Source organism: Chiloscyllium plagiosum, unplaced genomic scaffold (assembly GCF_037043375.1).
Source record: "Chiloscyllium plagiosum isolate Xiang-an unplaced genomic scaffold, Cpla_swu_hap1 HiC_scaffold_37, whole genome shotgun sequence".
In the NCBI taxonomy this organism is placed as follows: Eukaryota; Metazoa; Chordata; class Chondrichthyes; order Orectolobiformes; family Hemiscylliidae; genus Chiloscyllium; species Chiloscyllium plagiosum.
In genome coordinates, this window is record NW_028270175.1 from 12506640 (window position 1) to 12524185 (window position 17546).

A 17546-nucleotide genomic window follows, 5' to 3' on the forward strand; every position below is an offset into this window, starting at 1 on the left:
CATGTGGTAAATGTAAATAAATTCTGTTTTGTTTAAAGCTAAGTAGTTTGACCAGCTACATTTCTCCTGGAATATCCGTGTTATACCTGCTTAAAACAACTAGCAAAGTTAGGGTCTGGGCTACTTTCTTGAAATGTTTTGAGAGTGTTTGGCCTGGCCCATAACAACCTCATGATTTTATAAACCTCTATATGGTCACCTCTCAACCTTCAGGGAAAATACCCCCAGCCCATCCAACCTCTCCCTATAGCTCAAATCCTTCAACCCCAGCAACATCTTTGTAAATCTTTTATGCACCCTTTCAAGTTTAACAACACCTTTCCTCTAACACTTATATTCAATGCGTTAACTAATAAAGGCAAGTGTATCAAACACCTTTTTCACAATCCTGGCTACCTGTGACTCCTCCTTCAAGGAACTATGAACCTGCACCTCAAAGTCTCTTTGCTCGGCAACACTCCCCCGGGTCTTAAGCACTGTAGAGGCTAGATCACTAATGAAAATGGTGGTAGATTTGAAGTATCAGGGAGTTGAGGGCTACGATGAGCAGGCACAGAAGAGGGATTGAGAATGAGGCAGATTAGGTATGATTTTGTTGAATGGCAGAGCAGGCTTGAGGGGTTGAATGGCATATTCCTGCTTCTATTTCTTAAGTTCCTAATCTTGTTAGAGGGTATTGGGTGCAGTTCCTTTGAGTGTTTAATGTAGATTGGTAATTTTAAATGGCCCACTAGCACCACCATCCTGATTTGGAGTGGACAATTTAAGAGTTTGTGACATTTAAAATGAATAGCAGTGAATGTACAGAAACTTGAATGCTGTCGACCTAGAATTTTCTCAACCAGAGTCCCTGCATATGAGTGGAAGTGCCTAATGGCAGAATCAGTCCTAAGAAGTGTGAAAGATTTCCATCTACTATTCAGTGATCAAAATGTGTCTTGATAGTGGAGAGATTAGAGAACATGGGATTTTTCTCTTTAAAACAGATACAATTATATTGTGATTTAATGGCAGTTAAGAATTATGAGAAGTTCTGATGAAGTAACTAGGGAGAAACTGTTTTCATTTGCAAAAGGGTCTGTAATTTTTCAGCTTAATTTTTCAGATCCCTCCCATCCCCCCTCCAGGACAAGGACAGGTGTGCGCTCCTAGTTGGTGCGCTACTGCCCTGACACTCCTGTAACATGCTGCTGTTTTAGAAAGTGAGTACAATATGGGTATATACAATTGGATCAGGTCTGCACTCCGCTAAGTAAGTTTACAGTCTTTATTAAATACAACCGTACTAACATTTGAATGACTTTGAGAGTACATATCTGAGACCCTATATACAAGGGTCCAGGTTCCGTCTTGTTCTGACATCACTGTGACCTAACTTACATATGTACTCAGAAGATGCTATTAGAATAACGATATAATTAATCCTTTACTCCACTTCTATTCCAAGTTCGTTCTTCCCACAATCTCATCAGTGTTTCCATCCAACTCCTAGGTATCCTCCTACTCCTCTCAAAATCTCTTCCAGCCAAGACATCAATTTTCAACTTTATCCTGAGGACAGATGTATTATTTCAGCTCTATACGGTTCTCTTTGGAAGGGAGAAGCTTTAGCAGGTTCTGTTCCAGATTCTTGATGATGTCCTGAATATAAAAGCAGTGATACTGTTTCCTTAATTTTGTGATCTTGAGGCTGGTCTGGAGTGGTTGACAACATCTTTGGGTTCTTGGTAAAAATTGTTTGCTCCTTATATAGTTGGAGAGGTACCAGGAACACTTGAACTGGAAGTTGTTCCTCCATACCCCTCGGTTCCTCTGGCCATGAGAAAAAGGTGGGAATTCATAATGATAAAATAATAGAGGGAAGACTTTGAAAGTGGGCCTTAAGGTTTTCTTCATCAACAATGAGATCTAAAGTTTGTCTTCTAAACTGCGAATTACAGACTTGACAGAAGATTGCACATTGGCAGGATGTTCAGGATCTGTCACCTCCCTGTTACTCTGAATCTCATGTGAGGGTTTGGACTGGCTAGACGTTTCCCTTCACCTTTTCTTTAATTTCTGCTTCAAAAGATCATAATCATTCTGAACTTGATCGCTTTCATTCATGAAGCCTTAGCTTTTCTTCATCTTTTCCATGTAGTCTACTACAAATTTCATCGTGCACCTCTACGCTCTTATGCAGTTACATATGTTTAAGGTCTGTTTTCAACTTGTACTGCTGATCCTCTTCTGAAATGCCGTCTCTACTGGAATTCATGACTCTTTCTATTACTGGCCGGACAATGCTGCTGCAGATGGGGTCCTTTTTTGGGAGTGGTGCGCTCTGTTTCCTGCCATGTTTTCTGCTAGTGGACTTCTTTTTTTGTGTGTCCTTTATTTCCCATTTCTTAAAAATCTCTAATGTGAAGTCATCTGTTACTAACTGTTGCCAACTGATTTTTCAGCTTGCTATATTCTTGTTGCAGACATCTCATGTTACTCTCTTTTCGTGTCCTTAGTGCTCATGGAGTATATCTGAAGCTCTTTAACGTGTGTTTCTTTTGTCTGGCTGACTAATCCAGGTACTCTGCTGTGCGGCAGATTTTCTCAGTGCATTTTCCTTTAGCTCACTTGAGTCTAGAGTTTCTCTCCCTGAGCTAGCTGTGGGCCTTTCCCCTGAGGAGTATTTGCTGCTTCCTTGTTAATTTCTTCTTGGCTTCCTTGTCATATGTTTTTCCAGGGACTTTCTCCATTTTTTGTTGTTTGACTGAGTTCCTGACTGCTGCCTAGGTTCCTGCATCTGCAAGTTTCACCACCGTGTAGTAAGACTGGGTCTACATTCCAGTAATAAAAAGCTAGCAGATTTTATTAAACATAGCAGTATTTATATTATAGAGCTTTTAAGAAGCCCTACAAACGAGGGTCCAGGTTGTATCTTGATCTGACATCATTATGACATAACTCCTTATGCACATGCTCGGTAGCAACTGTGAAAGTAGTGGTACAGTTAACTGTATACATTATAGCGGTGATAGACTTTGGCTATCTATCATCCCCCTCCAAGTTATTATGTGTTAGAATCCATGAGGAGCTTGTTAACAGCCTGGTGAGGACAAGTAGATGATTTTCAATTTGCTGTTTGGCAAACTTAAACAATCAAGAATCTATCAGGTGTAATGTGGGGAGCTATTAGATCATGTTTGCGCTGGAGAGATAGTTTTTGCAAAGAGAATTACTCTCTCAGAGCAAGTTTTCTTTACCTTTCTATTGGCATGTAGTCTCTTGTCTGCAGTCTATGGCTGCTGCATTCTGATTTCCTGCTTTCGCTATTCTGTAAGACAGTATTAAGGTGTTAGCATATTTTGAGAAGATTTATAGTTCAGACTGAGGTTCTGGACGTAGGTTTTCTTGCTGAGCTGGAAGGTTCATTTTCAGACTTTATCCGGACGCTCACTGATGATATTACTTAGTATGGTGATGAAATACCTGAAAACGAATCTTCCAGCTCAGCAAGTAAACCTACATCCAGTGTTAAGATGCCTATTGTCTATTTGAGGATTGTACTCTGGAATCAGTTAAGAGCTTACCAACAGCTCAGTTAGGTGATCTATATTTATGGATAGTGCCCCATTTGCAATATGGCGCAAGGCTGGGAACTGGATATGATCCAGGCATCAGGTTCTCAGTCCTGGATTGTTAGTCAAGCGCTAGAGAACACAAATGTAAAGCAACTGGCAAACAGCAGGTTGGCTTTGGTTGGGATGGATGAGGGGAGTAATAAGATTTTCCATTCTGCAGCAAGCTGTTATTTGCATTTAGTAATTTTCAAAAGGGATTTTGATAGACACATTGCATAACATTTTCAGAAAATTGCTATTGACCCAATGGGCAAAAGGCCCATGTGCTGTAGGATTCTCTGCCCCAATGTCCCATCTTAGTTGACAAGTGAAGTCTGTAACATTAAAAGGTTAATACAAATCAGTTAGCATTACCATGGATCTGAGATATTCCATAAGCAAGTAAACAAAAATATGAAAATATTTGAAGGAGCAAACTGTATTTATTTCAGGGTGTGAAAATTAAGCAACTTTGGCTGGATTATATGCTCTCCCATTGCTGGGTTTGAAGGCAAAGAAAAGCATGTCAAATACAGGGTGCAGCATACACACAGCGTTTCACTTACCCGGCCCACACCAGTTGTGGAATGGCATTGGGTGATCCTAATGGCTTCATTTTGCAAGTACTGGAATTTAACTGGTGATAGGCCCATGCCGGGCACCCAAACTGGCGGGCTTCCCTTCATGGCGGGTAACAGGAACAGAGTTCCTTCTTTAATGGGGTTCCTGAACCCATTGGAGTACTTTCAAAGGTGTTACTCTTCTCTCACATGAGGTTCTTTCACTTTCCTCTCTATATGGACTCCCAACCTTGACAGCCATTAAACCATTCTTGACCTGGATTGACTTCCACAAAGACATTTAGCTAGGAGAAGGGAGGGGGCATGGAGGTGATGACCAGGCACTCCATAAAATCTGGTCCATGAAGTATGCTCAGGGTGTGACATAAGAAACAGATAGAATTTGGGCTTACAGCCAAGTTTCTGGTACTGAGACTGGCTCTAATACAATGAGGGGTACCTTGGGTTCCAAGAGATCGATTTTGTTAGGGGACTCTTTAGTTCAAGGCACAGACAGATGTTTCTGTGACCAGCAGCAAAAAAATCAGATTGATATGTTGCCTCCCTAGTGCCAGAATCAAGGATGTCTCAGACTGGGTGCAGAATGTTCTCAAGGGGGAGAGGGCCCTGCAGGAAGTCATTGCACACATTGGAACCAACGACATAGGAAGGGAAAAGGATGAGATTTTGAAGGGAGAATATAGAGAGTTAGGCAGGAATTTAAAAAGGAGGTCCTCAAGAGTTCTAATATCTTGATTATTCCCGGTGCTACAAGCTAGTGAGGGGAGGAATAAGAGGATAGAGCAGGTGAGTGCATGGTTTGGGAGCTGGTGTATTGGAGAAGGATTCACATTTTTGGATCATTGGAATCTTTTCTAGGGTAGAAGTGACCTGTACAAGGAGGATAGATTGCACTTGAACTGGAAAGGACTAATTTATTGGTAGGGAGATGTGCTGGAGCTGCTTGGGAGGATTTAAACTAGTAGGTGGGGGGGTGGGACACAGGGAGACAGTGAGGAAAAAGATCAATCTGAGACTGATACAGTTGAGAAAAGAAATGAGTCAAACAGTCAGGGCAGGCAGAGAACAAGGTAGGACTAATAAATTAAACTGCATTTATTTCAATGCAAGAGGCCTTATAGGGAAGGCAGATGAACTCAGGGCATGGTTAGTAACAAGGGACAGGGATATCAAAGCACTTACAGAAATGTGGCTCAGAGATGGACAGGACTGGCAGCTTAATGTTCCTGGATACAAATGCTACAAAAGGACAGAAAGGATGACAAGAGAGGAGAGGGAGTGGCATTTTTGATAAGGGATAGCATTACTGCTGTTCTGAGGGAAGATAGTCCCGGAAATACATCCAAGGAAGTTATTTGGGTGGAACTGAGAAATAAGAAAGGGATGATCACCTTATTGGGATTGTCTTATACACCCCCTATTAATCAGTGGGAAATTGAGAAAGAAAATTGTAAGGAGATCTCAGTTATCTGTAAGAATAATGAGGTGGTTATAGTAGGAGATTTTAACTTTCCAAACATAGATTGGGGCTGCCATACCGTTAAGGATTTAGATGGAGAGGAATTTGTTAAGTGTGTACAAGAACATTTTCTGATTCAGTATGTGGATGCACCTATTGGAGGAGGTGCAAAACTTGACCTACTCTTTGGAAAATAAGGCAGGGCAGGTGACTGTGGTGTCAGAGGGGGAGCACTTTGGGGCCAGCAAACATAATTCTATTAGTTTTAAAATAGTGATGGAAAAAGGATAGACCAGATCTAAAAGTTGAAGTTCTAAGTTGGAGAAAGACTAATTTTGACGTTATTAGGCAAGAACTTTCAAAAGCTGATTGGGGGCAGGTGTTCACAGCTAAAGGGACAGCTGGAAAATGGGAAGCCTTCAGAAATGAGATAATGAGAGTCCAGAGTCAGTATATTCCTGTTGGGGTTAACGGAAAGGCTGGTAGGTATAACGAATGCTGGATGACTAAAGACATTGAGGGTTTTGTTTAGAAAAAAAGGAAGCATGTGTCAGGTATAGACAGGAGAAATCGAATGAATCCTTAGAAGTGTATAAAGGCAATAGGAGTATACTTAAAAGAGAAATCAGGAGGGCAAAAAGGGGACATGAGATAGCTTTGGCAAATAGAGTTAAAGAGAATCCAAAGGGCTTTTACAAAGACATTAACAAAGGTAACTAGAGCCCCTCAAAGACCAGCAAAGCGGCTTTCTGTGGAGCCACAGGAGATGAGGGAGACACTAAACGAGTATTTTGCATCAGTGTTTACTGTGGAAAAGGATGTGGAAGATATAAAATGTAGGGAAATAGATGGTGACATCTTGAAAATCATATTACAGAGGAGGAAGTGCTGGATGTCTTGAAACGCATAAAAGTGGATAAATCCCCAGGACCTGATCAGGTGTACCCTAGAACTCTGTGGGAAGCTAGGGAAGTGATTGCTGGGTCTCTTGCTGAGATATTTGTATCATCGATAGTCACAGGTGAGGTGCCAGAACACTGGAGGTTGGCCAATGTGATGCCACTATTTATGAAAGGTGGTAAGGACAAGCCAGAGAACAATATATCAGTCAGCCTGACTTTGGTGGTGGGCAAGTTGTTGGAGGGATAGTCAACATGGCTTTGTGCGTGGGAAATCATGTCACACAAACTTGATTGAGTTTTTTGAAGAAGTAACAAAGAGGATCAATGATGGAAGAGCAGTAGATGTGATCTATTTAGACTTCAGTCTTCATGGGAGACTGGTTAGCAAGGTTACATCTCATGGAATATAAGGAGAACTAGCCATTTGGATACATAACTGGCTTGAAGGTAGAAGACAGAGGGTGGTGGTGGAACTGGAGGCCTGTGACCAGTGGAGTGCCACAAGGATCCGTGTTGGGTCCACTACTTTTCATAATTATCTAAATGATTTGGATGTGAGTATAAGAGGTATAATTTGTATGTTTGCAGAAGACACCAAAATTGGAGGTCTAGTGGACAGCAAAGAATATTACCTCAGATTACAAGGGGATCTGGATCAGATGGGTCAATGGGCTTAGAAGTGGCAGATGGAGTTTAATTTAGATAAATGTGAGGTGTTGCATTTTGGGAAAGCAAATCTTAGCAGGACTTATACACTTAATGGTAAGGTCCTAGGGAGTGTTGCTGAACAAAGAGACCTTGGAGTGCAGGTTCATAGCTCCTTGAAAGTGGAGTCGCAGGTAGATAGGATAGTGAAGAAGGCATTTGGTATGCTTTCCTTTATTGGTCAGAGTATTGAGTACAGGAGTTGGGAGGTCATGTTGCAGCTCTACAGGACATTGGTTAGGCCACTGTAGGAATATTGCATGCAATTCTGGTCTCCTTCCTATTGGAAAGATGTTGTGAAACTTGAAAGGGTTCAGAAAAGATTTACAAGGATGTTGCCAGGATTGAAGGATTTGAGCTATAGGGAGAGGTTGAATAGGCTGGGACTGTTTTTCTGGAGCTTTGGAGGCTGAGGGGTGACCTTATCATAGTTTATAAAATCCTGAGGGGCATGGATAGGATAAATAGACAAAGTCTATTCCCCTGAGGTGGAGGAATCCAGAACTGGAGGGCATAGGTTTGGGGTTAGAGCAGAATGATATAAAAGAGACATGAGAGACAACTTTTTCATGCAGAGGGTGGTACCTGTATGGAATGAACTGCCAGAGGAAATCAAATTGCAACATTTAAAAGGCATCTGGATGGGTACATGAATAGGAGGGGTTTAGAGGGATATGGGCCAGGTGCTGGCAGTTGGGACTAGATTGGTTTGGGATACCTGGTCAGCATGGACAAGTTGGACCAAAGGGCCTGTTTCTGTGCTGTACATCTCTGTGACTCTTATACCTTGATCTTTTTTTAACCTTCCATCCTTTTCTCCAAAAGATGCTGTCTTTTTTGGGGTGGGCGGGGGGAGGGGGGGTTGAATGTTATGAGACACTGATGAACTCTTGAAGACAATCATTTCAGTTGAAGGATTAGAGCTCAGCCTGATCCTTTTCTCCCCAGTGCATCATGGTTGATACGCTTTCCAGGATGTGTCTTTAGATGGGGATCATTCCGATTTTTTTTCTTCCCTTTCCTAAGGCAATGATACCAATTGTAATAACCAATAGATTGCATTGCACAATGTTAGTGCTGTGGCTTTGGAAAGTACTTTATTGTTTTTTCTGAGAATATATTATTTATAACAGTAAAGGACCCAATCCATGCCTTGCCAGTAATTGGACTGAGCACATTAAGTTAAAAAAAACGGAATATTTGATGCCAGATCAGTTGGCAAGGCAGAATAAAACAACATTTCAAGAGATAGGAGGCATTGATGGAGAGCAGTAATGAAGAAGAGAAGAAAGCAAAGAGCCAGAGGAAAAGACAATGTCTGCACTGGAATTCAGAGCCCAAGTTCTGTTAAATTTGATTCAATTGTCCTTCATGTACTTGAGTGCAAAAGTATAGGAGTACAATGAAAATTATATAAAGATGCCACACGTGGCGCCATTTTAAGTACAAGTACTATTAGAGAGAGAAGTCAAAGAGCAGCCTCGTGTTCTGTATTCAGAAGTACAATTGACCTATTTTCAAACTCTTTACCACATGTGCAGGAGAGGCCAGAGACCAATCCAAATCTGGCTTTCATGTAGGGTCCAGTCGACACTTAAATCAAGCTCAGATTGGAAGAGAGGTCAATGATGTTCTGATTTTCCCCAATGAGATACATCATTTTTATACATTTTGCATTACAATAATTGCATGCAACATTGTCATTTTTCCTTCCCTCTTAATCTATGCATCCAATCCTTTGAAATGCCTGATCATTGAGGAACACCCCTGTGGACAGCCCTATGTTTCCCATTACCTCATGATGTTACCAGACATTATAATCATTGGGCCTTGGGATTTTACAATGTATCTCATTAATTTATATTCCAAAATAAATATACTCTTTTTCAGTCCAATCCCAGACTTGCTTATTTCAAAGGACTGCTTGAATTCTGTTATTTATTGTATTCATTGCTTTCCTTAACAAATTCTGTTACATACCTTATGTTTCCCACTGTCATAATCACAGGAGATACAAAAGGAAATTGGTTCTTACTAATTGCTATAAGATTCATAATAATAGTTCTAACATAACGTTAGTCATATGTAAAGTTTTATGTTCACGTCTACTGTTAGCATTTTTTAGTTAATGAGTTGTGAGCAGTTTCTGTCATACCTGACCTTGGAGGGTCAATTTGACGTTGCCCCTCTATTTTCCAGCTGCATTATAAATCATTCTAGTCATGTACTGTCTTCTGAGATGAAATTTACTACCCCTACTCTGACAAGTTTTTTACCCAATAAGACAACATCTTTTTTCATTAATAAGACTAAAGCTCAATTATTTTCACAGCTCAATGAACGTGTCTGATCTTCCAGGTTTTTACAAGGCATATCCTTCTCATTTTTCTCTGTTATTGTAGGATCCTACTTTTCTTTGTAATGCTTACTACAAACTTCAGGCTGTCTGTTCTCTCATATCTCTTATCAAACTGTCTCCTATAGACATCTGCAGCTGTTGATTTTACAGAACTCATTGTACATTAATTTGTAAGATTCTCTGTTCAAAGTATATCATAGAACCCCTACAGTGTGGAAACAGGCCCTTTGGCCCCAACAAGTCCACACTGACCCTTCGAAGAGTAACCCACCCGGACTCATTCTCCCTCCCCGATATTTACCCCTGATTCATGCACCTAACCTACATATCCCTGAACACTATGGGCAATTTTAGCACAGCCAATTCACTTAACCTGCACATCTTTGGACTGTGGAAGGAAACTGGAGCACCCGGGGGAAACTCACGCAGACATGGGGAGAATGTGCAAACTCCACACAGACAGTTGCCCGAGACTGGAATTGAACCCGGGTCTCTGGTGCTGTGAGGCAGCAATGCTAACCACTGAGCCACCATGCTACCTAAATTAGGTCTCGTTACCTTGGGATAACTCTACCTCAAAGCCATTATTGTGCTAACTTATGACCTTACTTTAATGCTGGATCAGGCAAGCTAATTTTGTCACTATAGTCGTATTTATGCCAATGGGCGACCATATTGTCCCATCTCTAATGATGAGCTGCCCCAACGAGTACCTAGGTACAGAATCTTAAGAACAAGGTTGAAAGAAAGAACAAAGTTAAAAGTTAAACATTGCAGTAATTATAGAATAGCATAAGACATACAAAATAAAGCTAAAGGTTACCTACTGTAGACCTTCTTAGTTTTAAGTAGAAAATAAAGAAATAAAGCTGAAAGTCCAGACATTACATTCTTTCTTAAGTGCTTAGTCACAGTGGGATCATACTTCAAGGAATTGCCTCGAGACCGAAAGTCCACGCCGGGGCCGCACCAAGACCACCACTTGTGGATTTTATACTTTAGGATTTCTAAAGGTCCTAGTTTAGTTGGAGATTTATGGTCTGTTAGGGTAGAAGCTAGTTTGGAAAACAACGTGGATCACTATTACTGTGAAGTCATTTAATGACTTGTGGGGAATGCCTTGAACTATACATTGAGCCTTCTAGTAATGAAGCCTGCTCAACCTTGGTATTAATCTGAGCTAACTGGATTGATGTCATCAAATGAAATAACTCAACCAAATAATTTCTGGAGAGTACTAGCCAGGGACAGAACTGTCTAATGTGGTGGCTGGAGGCGGTGGTAGTGGGGTTGGGCTCAGAGGGAGTATTTACTTTCTCTCACTTCACCTTTCATGTAAAATGGAGGTGGGTTTCTAAATCACACGTAGCAAAACAAAAATGTGGAAGGGACGAGTTCATCCTGATTGAAACATATAGTTTCCATCAAGTGACTTGAGGATAAAACCAATGCCTGAACCATTCGTAAAGCTGTCTCAATTGACATTTCTAATTCTCCATACATAGTATTTAAATTACATTTAATAATACCTTACTGAATAAGAAACTATGTTGCAACCTGACCACAGATGAATCCAGACTTTGTGAATGGAAGTATCGATTAGATGTTAAGGTTTTGGATTGCTCAACAGGTGGCTAAGAGGAGCTGGAACTTCATGTGACAATAAGAAAATTTTTGCCTGTCAAGGAACTGAAGAATGACGGTACTAGTTTCACAAATCATTCAACTTGTCTCCTTTTAAGAGAAGGGAAATAAATCTCTGCTTATTAAAAAAAAACTTATGTTTTACATTGTATATTTCAGAACCTTATGTCTCTGAAGTGCTTCACACTCATTAAGGACTTTGTTAAATGTAATCAGTATTGCAATAGTGTATGCTGGCTCATTTTCTGAAATTTCTTGATTCCTATGCTTGTTCTTCATGTGTTTCAAGCATATGTCCAGCTGATCCTCATTGATCTGAAGGATGGTCTCCTGACTGAGATCAGAATACTGCAGTAGAACTAACTTCCAACATGAGACGACACCTTCGATAAAGAAGGGGAGAGAACCACTTACAATGTGTGTGTTCTTTTCATGCGAAGGCAACTTACTTTTGGTGGAAGGCAAACTCACTTTTGAGTTTGAGGCAAAACATTTCAACACTGTTTTGATTTTCATATTTTCGTTATGATATTCTGACTCAGGAACATACAGGAAAGAACCAACAGAGACATGGGGAAAAAAATAAACTCAGGAAATTTGCACTGTAGACCAAGTCATAGTGCAAGCACAATGCGGTCTGTACTATCCCTTCCCCTTCTGGACAAGAGAGGTAAAGTGATATTTTGAATTTATTCTGGGTAAGTTGATGAAAAAATAGCCATTGTCTTACTGATCTCTAATTTGCTTTCAATTCAGCTGCAGTGAAATTGCAGCATCCTGACTCAGTTGGTGCATATCACCTATCCGCCTGATTCATGACATCTGTGTTCGAGGAAAGACAATCAAAACTCATGCAAAATTATACAAATATCTTGTGGGTGGTTTCTGCGGATTTTGCAACATCAGTAATGACATCAGAAGTAGCACAAACGGAAGGCTAAAGCTTCTGACTAGAGTATTTGAGGCTTACAATATTCAGCAGCCTGCTGCTTGAAGTATTTAACAGCAGATACTTCCTATTTTGCAATAACAAGTTTTTAAAATTTTGGTTCAAGTGTGGCATTTCAACTTTCTAATGACGACGATAATCAGGTATAGTAATCAAAGCTACTGTAGCTTATATGTTCCTTAGAAGTTCTGAAGGAACACTGTTGGAGAATGTGTGTATTAACTTAAAAGTTACAGTTGTGCATTTAAAATGTCATGTGTGTTTTCTGTTCTTCATCCTAAGTCATTCCTCCAAGAAGGGGAGTAATGTGAATGTAAATTAACCTGTTTATATATACAGTACTAATCTTTTACCTGCCCCGTATTTGCAGTTAGGCACTTCTAAGATGTCGATTGAAAGATTAAAGGGCGTTGTAGCAGTGATGATTTTGTTGTGATTAGATTAGATTCCCTACTGTGTGAAAACAGGCCGTTCGGTCCAACAAGTCCACACCGATCCCCCGAAGAGCAATCCACCCAGATCCATTCCCCTACAATTACCCCTGCACCTAACACTACGGGCAATTTAGCATGGCCAATTCACCTAACCTGCACATTAGGATGATAGGAAATTAAGCTGACCACAAACTGTGACCAATTCCGAAGAATATAACTGTAATATGTTCTGGTGAGCCATCTAGAGTCCCTTATTGGATGTATTGACTCGTTTCATCTCTTGTAAAAACTTCTCACCACCACAGTTGAATCTGTCCTTGAAGCTGTCATTTTCTACATCTTGTTGGGTATGCATTTTTATGTTGAAAGATTATCTGGGATATACTGGAAAATTTTGGACTATTTGGACATTCTCAGGATTATAAGGAGTTTTATTATTGATTTCTTGGAAATGAAGATAACACTTTCATGCATGAATTCACTGGAAGTCAGTTGACGTTAAAGAAGCTACCATTTGTAGGGATCTAAAAGATAGAGTATAAAACTTTATTTATGGGAATACCTTGATTTGAGAGGTTTAGAGCCCTCTTTGTTAATGGTTACCCTGAAATGCTGTCTGGGCTTAGTGTTTTGTTCTGCACATCCAGCAGTTAAGAGTGTAAAGAAGAGACCTCACAAAATTGTCGATTCACTTCCTGAAATCCTGTTGCTTAGAAGAGGTCTCAGGAAATCTGGCTGAGTTTCCAAATACCAGTATTTCTGTCTATATAATAAAACCTGATGTCATGGAATGTGACCAGTTTTCAACGACTCAAAATCAGATTGATTGAAATTAGAACTGCACATTTGTTATTAATATGCCTCTGCCAAAAATTGAGCATCTTCAACAGGATATTCAGTGGACATGAGAAGTCATTATACTTTATCTTTTCTTTCTAAACCCTTGGCCCACAAAACATTTATGACCTTTTGCATTTTTTCAAAAAGAAACATCTGTGTAGAAACTTGTCTTGTTTTTATTGTATAACCATGACTATGTGTGAGCTTAAGGGAATGTAGCTTTAATTTCAGATCATAGCTTAAGTGTTAATCAAAGTTCGCCACATGCTCTAAGAATACGTTTTGTTCCTAATAAATATTAAACTTGATTTGATTAAGAAGTTTTGTGGATGTTTTATTTTTGATAGTAGTACTAAAGAGAAACAATTGGTCAGTTTGGTATTTGAATGAACAAGTTTACATCAATGGTGTGACCGGGTGGAGTTATGGAGCTTGATTGTTAGTATATTTCTTCATTCATACTTGTAACACTGTAGAAATAATATTTGATTCCACACAAATGCTGTCTATACCTAGCTGTAGCTGATCAAAGCCTCTGTCAGGTCCTGTACATGCTTTGCACTGTCAAAATGCTTGATCAATTTATCCAATGCGAGATAAGCCATGATAAATTAATTAAACAACTCCATTCAAAATGATGACGCATTTGTCTTTGGACTTGCATTTTCTGCTCCCTGCACTGATTCTACTCCACCTCCTGGCTACTGCCTCTGATTGATGCTGAGCTGAGCTGAGCTTCGAACATAATACCTGACTGAGCCAGTCTTGTCAGTGTACAGATAAGTGTGCTTATGCCACCCTCAGTCCTTCTTCAAAAATGGGTTAATGTAGAGGAACACTGATCCTGTAGAGGGCTGATGGTAGGTCGTAATAAGCTAGAGGTTTATTTGCCTGTGATTGACTTTATGCCCTGATGCTTGTGATTTAGTTTATGCCACAATAATTTTTAGATTCCAGAATCAATGTTGAGCACTCCTACAGCCACTGTAGAACCATGGGCATAGCTTTAAAATAAGGAATTTCCCATTTAAGAAGGAGATGAGAATTGTGTTCTCTCTGAGAAGCTTCAGAATTCTTTGCCCTGGAGAACTGTGAAATGTGCATTGTTGAATAATTTAAGCTCATTTAAACAGATTTTGATTGACAGGAGAGTAAAGGATTATGGGAAAATGGAGTTGAGGCTACAATCATATCAACCATACGCTTGAGCGGCTAAATGGCCTTTTCCTCCCCTATTTCTTGTGCTTTCAGCTGCATATTTCTATCCTCCTTGTGGGATAGCACATACAGAATGTTCACAGGAATTTGGTTGGTTGGCTGAAAAGTATGATTTTATGAGTATCATTTTGCTAGGCCATTGCCTGACTGGTTTTTGGTAGAGTTCCTACAATTTTTGCACAAGCCCCAAATGTTAATGAGGAGGACTTAGCAGTATTGACTTGGCTGAGCCTTTGTTATCTCGGAGCCTCAATTGATGTGGTAGTCTTTCTGGTTTTATTCTTCCTTGTTCTGCACAGAAAAGTTAGTGCTTGCTTTTACTGTTACGTTACTAAATTTACTAATAATTTATTTTCCTGGTGCCATTTTTTACCATTGGAATCAATTTAATAGTTGGTAATAGAAACCTCAACTTCTGGAAAAGAAACTGGTGCTTCAGTGGAGACATTAATTTAGAAGTTTCTGCTCCATCTGTTCCTTTAGACTTTCTTGACCTGTGAATAGTCAACACTCCTTGTACCACTGCCAGCTGCTTATCTCTCTTTCAAACCCCTGATCCAGAAACCTAGCTCTCTCTCTGGGCTACCTCCAAAACAGTTTCAAAGGTTTTTCAGTATTTTTTCTCACAGTTTCATATGATCATATAAAGTTGGAAATGGCATTGACCATTTGGCCATCGAGCATGCTCTGTTTGTAATACTTGTTGTGCAGAAATTGGCTGTTGTGTTTTCTATATTACAACAGTGTTTGCACTTCATAGATATTTAGTTAGTTGTAATATGATTTGAGGTGATTTGAAGTCATGAAATGTTCTATAAAGATATGAATCATTTTTCTTTTACAAAGTTTTGAAGAAACAGACTTCTTTAGGAGCGTCTGGCATAAATTTGCTACAGGAAGTGGCTTTACATTTTTGCTGTTTTTGATCACTGATAGTAGAAATCTGGAAAATATGAAATGGTTTCAGCTGAAGTGTTCCTTTGCAAATCTTTCATTTTCTGTTTCAGTTACTGGTTTAAGTTTTCCTTGGGTCCAAATTTCAGCTGACCCTTTACTCAAGTCTCACTTTCAGCAATGTTTTAAACCACTGAAGATCCCAACTGTTACAAATAATAAATGATAAATAATAAATAATAAATACAATAATGAAATGATTGAAAAAGAGATAAGAGGCTGAGATATCAGGCCTAACGAAAAGGATTGCAGACAATACAGCCAATGGTCTATCTGTAGTACTTCACTCCACTCTGCTACAACCCACTTTGCTTCACCACACTTCATTCTGCTCCCACTCCCATGCCACTCTTCCCTGCTACACTCCATCCCCTTCCATTTCATACTCTGACTAACTGTGGGATATTGACCAGACTTAGATACAATGCTGTTCTATCGGCTTTTCTGGTCTTCGTAATCTCCATATAAGAAGCAACATACCTAGAAGCTGCAAGAGGCATTTGAAAAATGAAGAGAAATGTGGGGAGTTGCAAGTGCAAGTTCATGTCTGTGGTGTGGAATGTTGCAGAACTTCTGAATGTGAACCTTGAGTGAAAATGAGAGACTCAACTAATTGGAATTTAATCTCCCTAGCGTAATAAAGGTTCAGCATGAGCAGTGAATCCAGTATGTTAGATTAGAGATAGTACTCATTAGTTACTGCTTCACATTTAATGCACATTTGGGCATTGTTCTACTCTGAATTTTCAGTGTATTTTGTTATTAACTACATTTTAAAATAAATTTTGATTTTAATCTTTGACCACCTTTGTAAAAATTATAGGATCATGCGTCCCGATGATGCCAACATTGCAGGCAATGTTCATGGAGGTACAATATTGAAAATGATAGAAGAGGCTGGCATCATTATCAGTACCAGGCACTGCAACAGGCAGAATAAAGTGAGTATTGATAAAAATATATTAATTATCAGGAAGTATTGTGGCTCAGTGATAGTGTTCCTACTCTATTCAAATCCCAGAGGTGTGTCATAACATGTTCAAACAAATTAATTAAAATAACTATAAAATTATCAGGGCATCTAAAGCTTGGATGAAACTGAATTGTCTTGATAAATGGAGAAATGCTGATGGTGCCACCTTGAATGCTGATTATCTTTTTGAAATGCTTGTAGTTGGCATGCATGTGGGGAAATTCTATGAGATTGCTAAATTTTAGAACACATTTGTATCAGACTTCTTCGCATGGCAATGTAGACTTTATTTTGATCTGATTTGGTCTTGAACTCTTTTCAATAATTGAGCATGGTGTCAGATTTGTACTTTCATCAGTGATCATATTTGCCAGGTTTTTCCACTCCACTCCTAATTTTGTCATGCTGTGATTTGCAGCTTCTAATAACAACTTTCCTGATGTTGTACCTTTTGTTGACTGCACTGATGTCATTTCTTCTGTGAGCTCAGAGTTTTCATGACAATTTTTGTTGACAAGCAAACCTTTCCTGTCTACACTCTAAATCATGGCATTCATTTACCTTTCTCATCTTTGAGTTCATTCCTGGATTTGAGTTATGGCTCACGTCTTTTTTTTGGTCAGACCTGATAATACTGCAAACTAAAGTAGTTGTACCAACATCAAGGATCCTAGCAAAGCACCAAAATCTTACATTGAAAACTGTACTCCAGAGAGATACTACTACTTTTATTTTTATGTGAAGTAGTTAAATCGATTGCTTTCTTCACAGATTGACTTTTGTGGTGGGTAAGCTGTTGGAGGTGATCCTGAAAGATAGTATTTGTCTGCATTTGGAGAGGCAAGGAATGATTAGTGATAGTCAGCATGGTTGTGCGTGAGGGAAATTGTGTATCACAAACTTGATAGACGTTTTTGAGGAAGTAACTAAGA

The 17546-nt window shown here is 39.5% G+C and overlaps 1 protein-coding gene across 6 annotated transcripts in view; it reads left to right on the forward strand.

Annotated features, from left to right (window-relative positions):
- acot7 (acyl-CoA thioesterase 7) overlaps positions 1-17546 on the forward strand; it is a 284291-nt gene that overhangs the window by 10370 nt on the left and 256375 nt on the right. For 5 of the 6 annotated variants that reach the window (XM_087980339.1, XM_087980340.1, XM_043676080.2 and 2 more), the window contains one exon: positions 16465-16582. In XM_087980339.1, coding sequence (XP_087836465.1) covers positions 16465-16582 — 118 coding nt within the window. Of the gene's footprint in view, positions 1-12207; positions 12339-16464; positions 16583-17546 lie in introns of those variants that run through there. The other variant, XM_043676082.2, reaches the window with a different exon arrangement.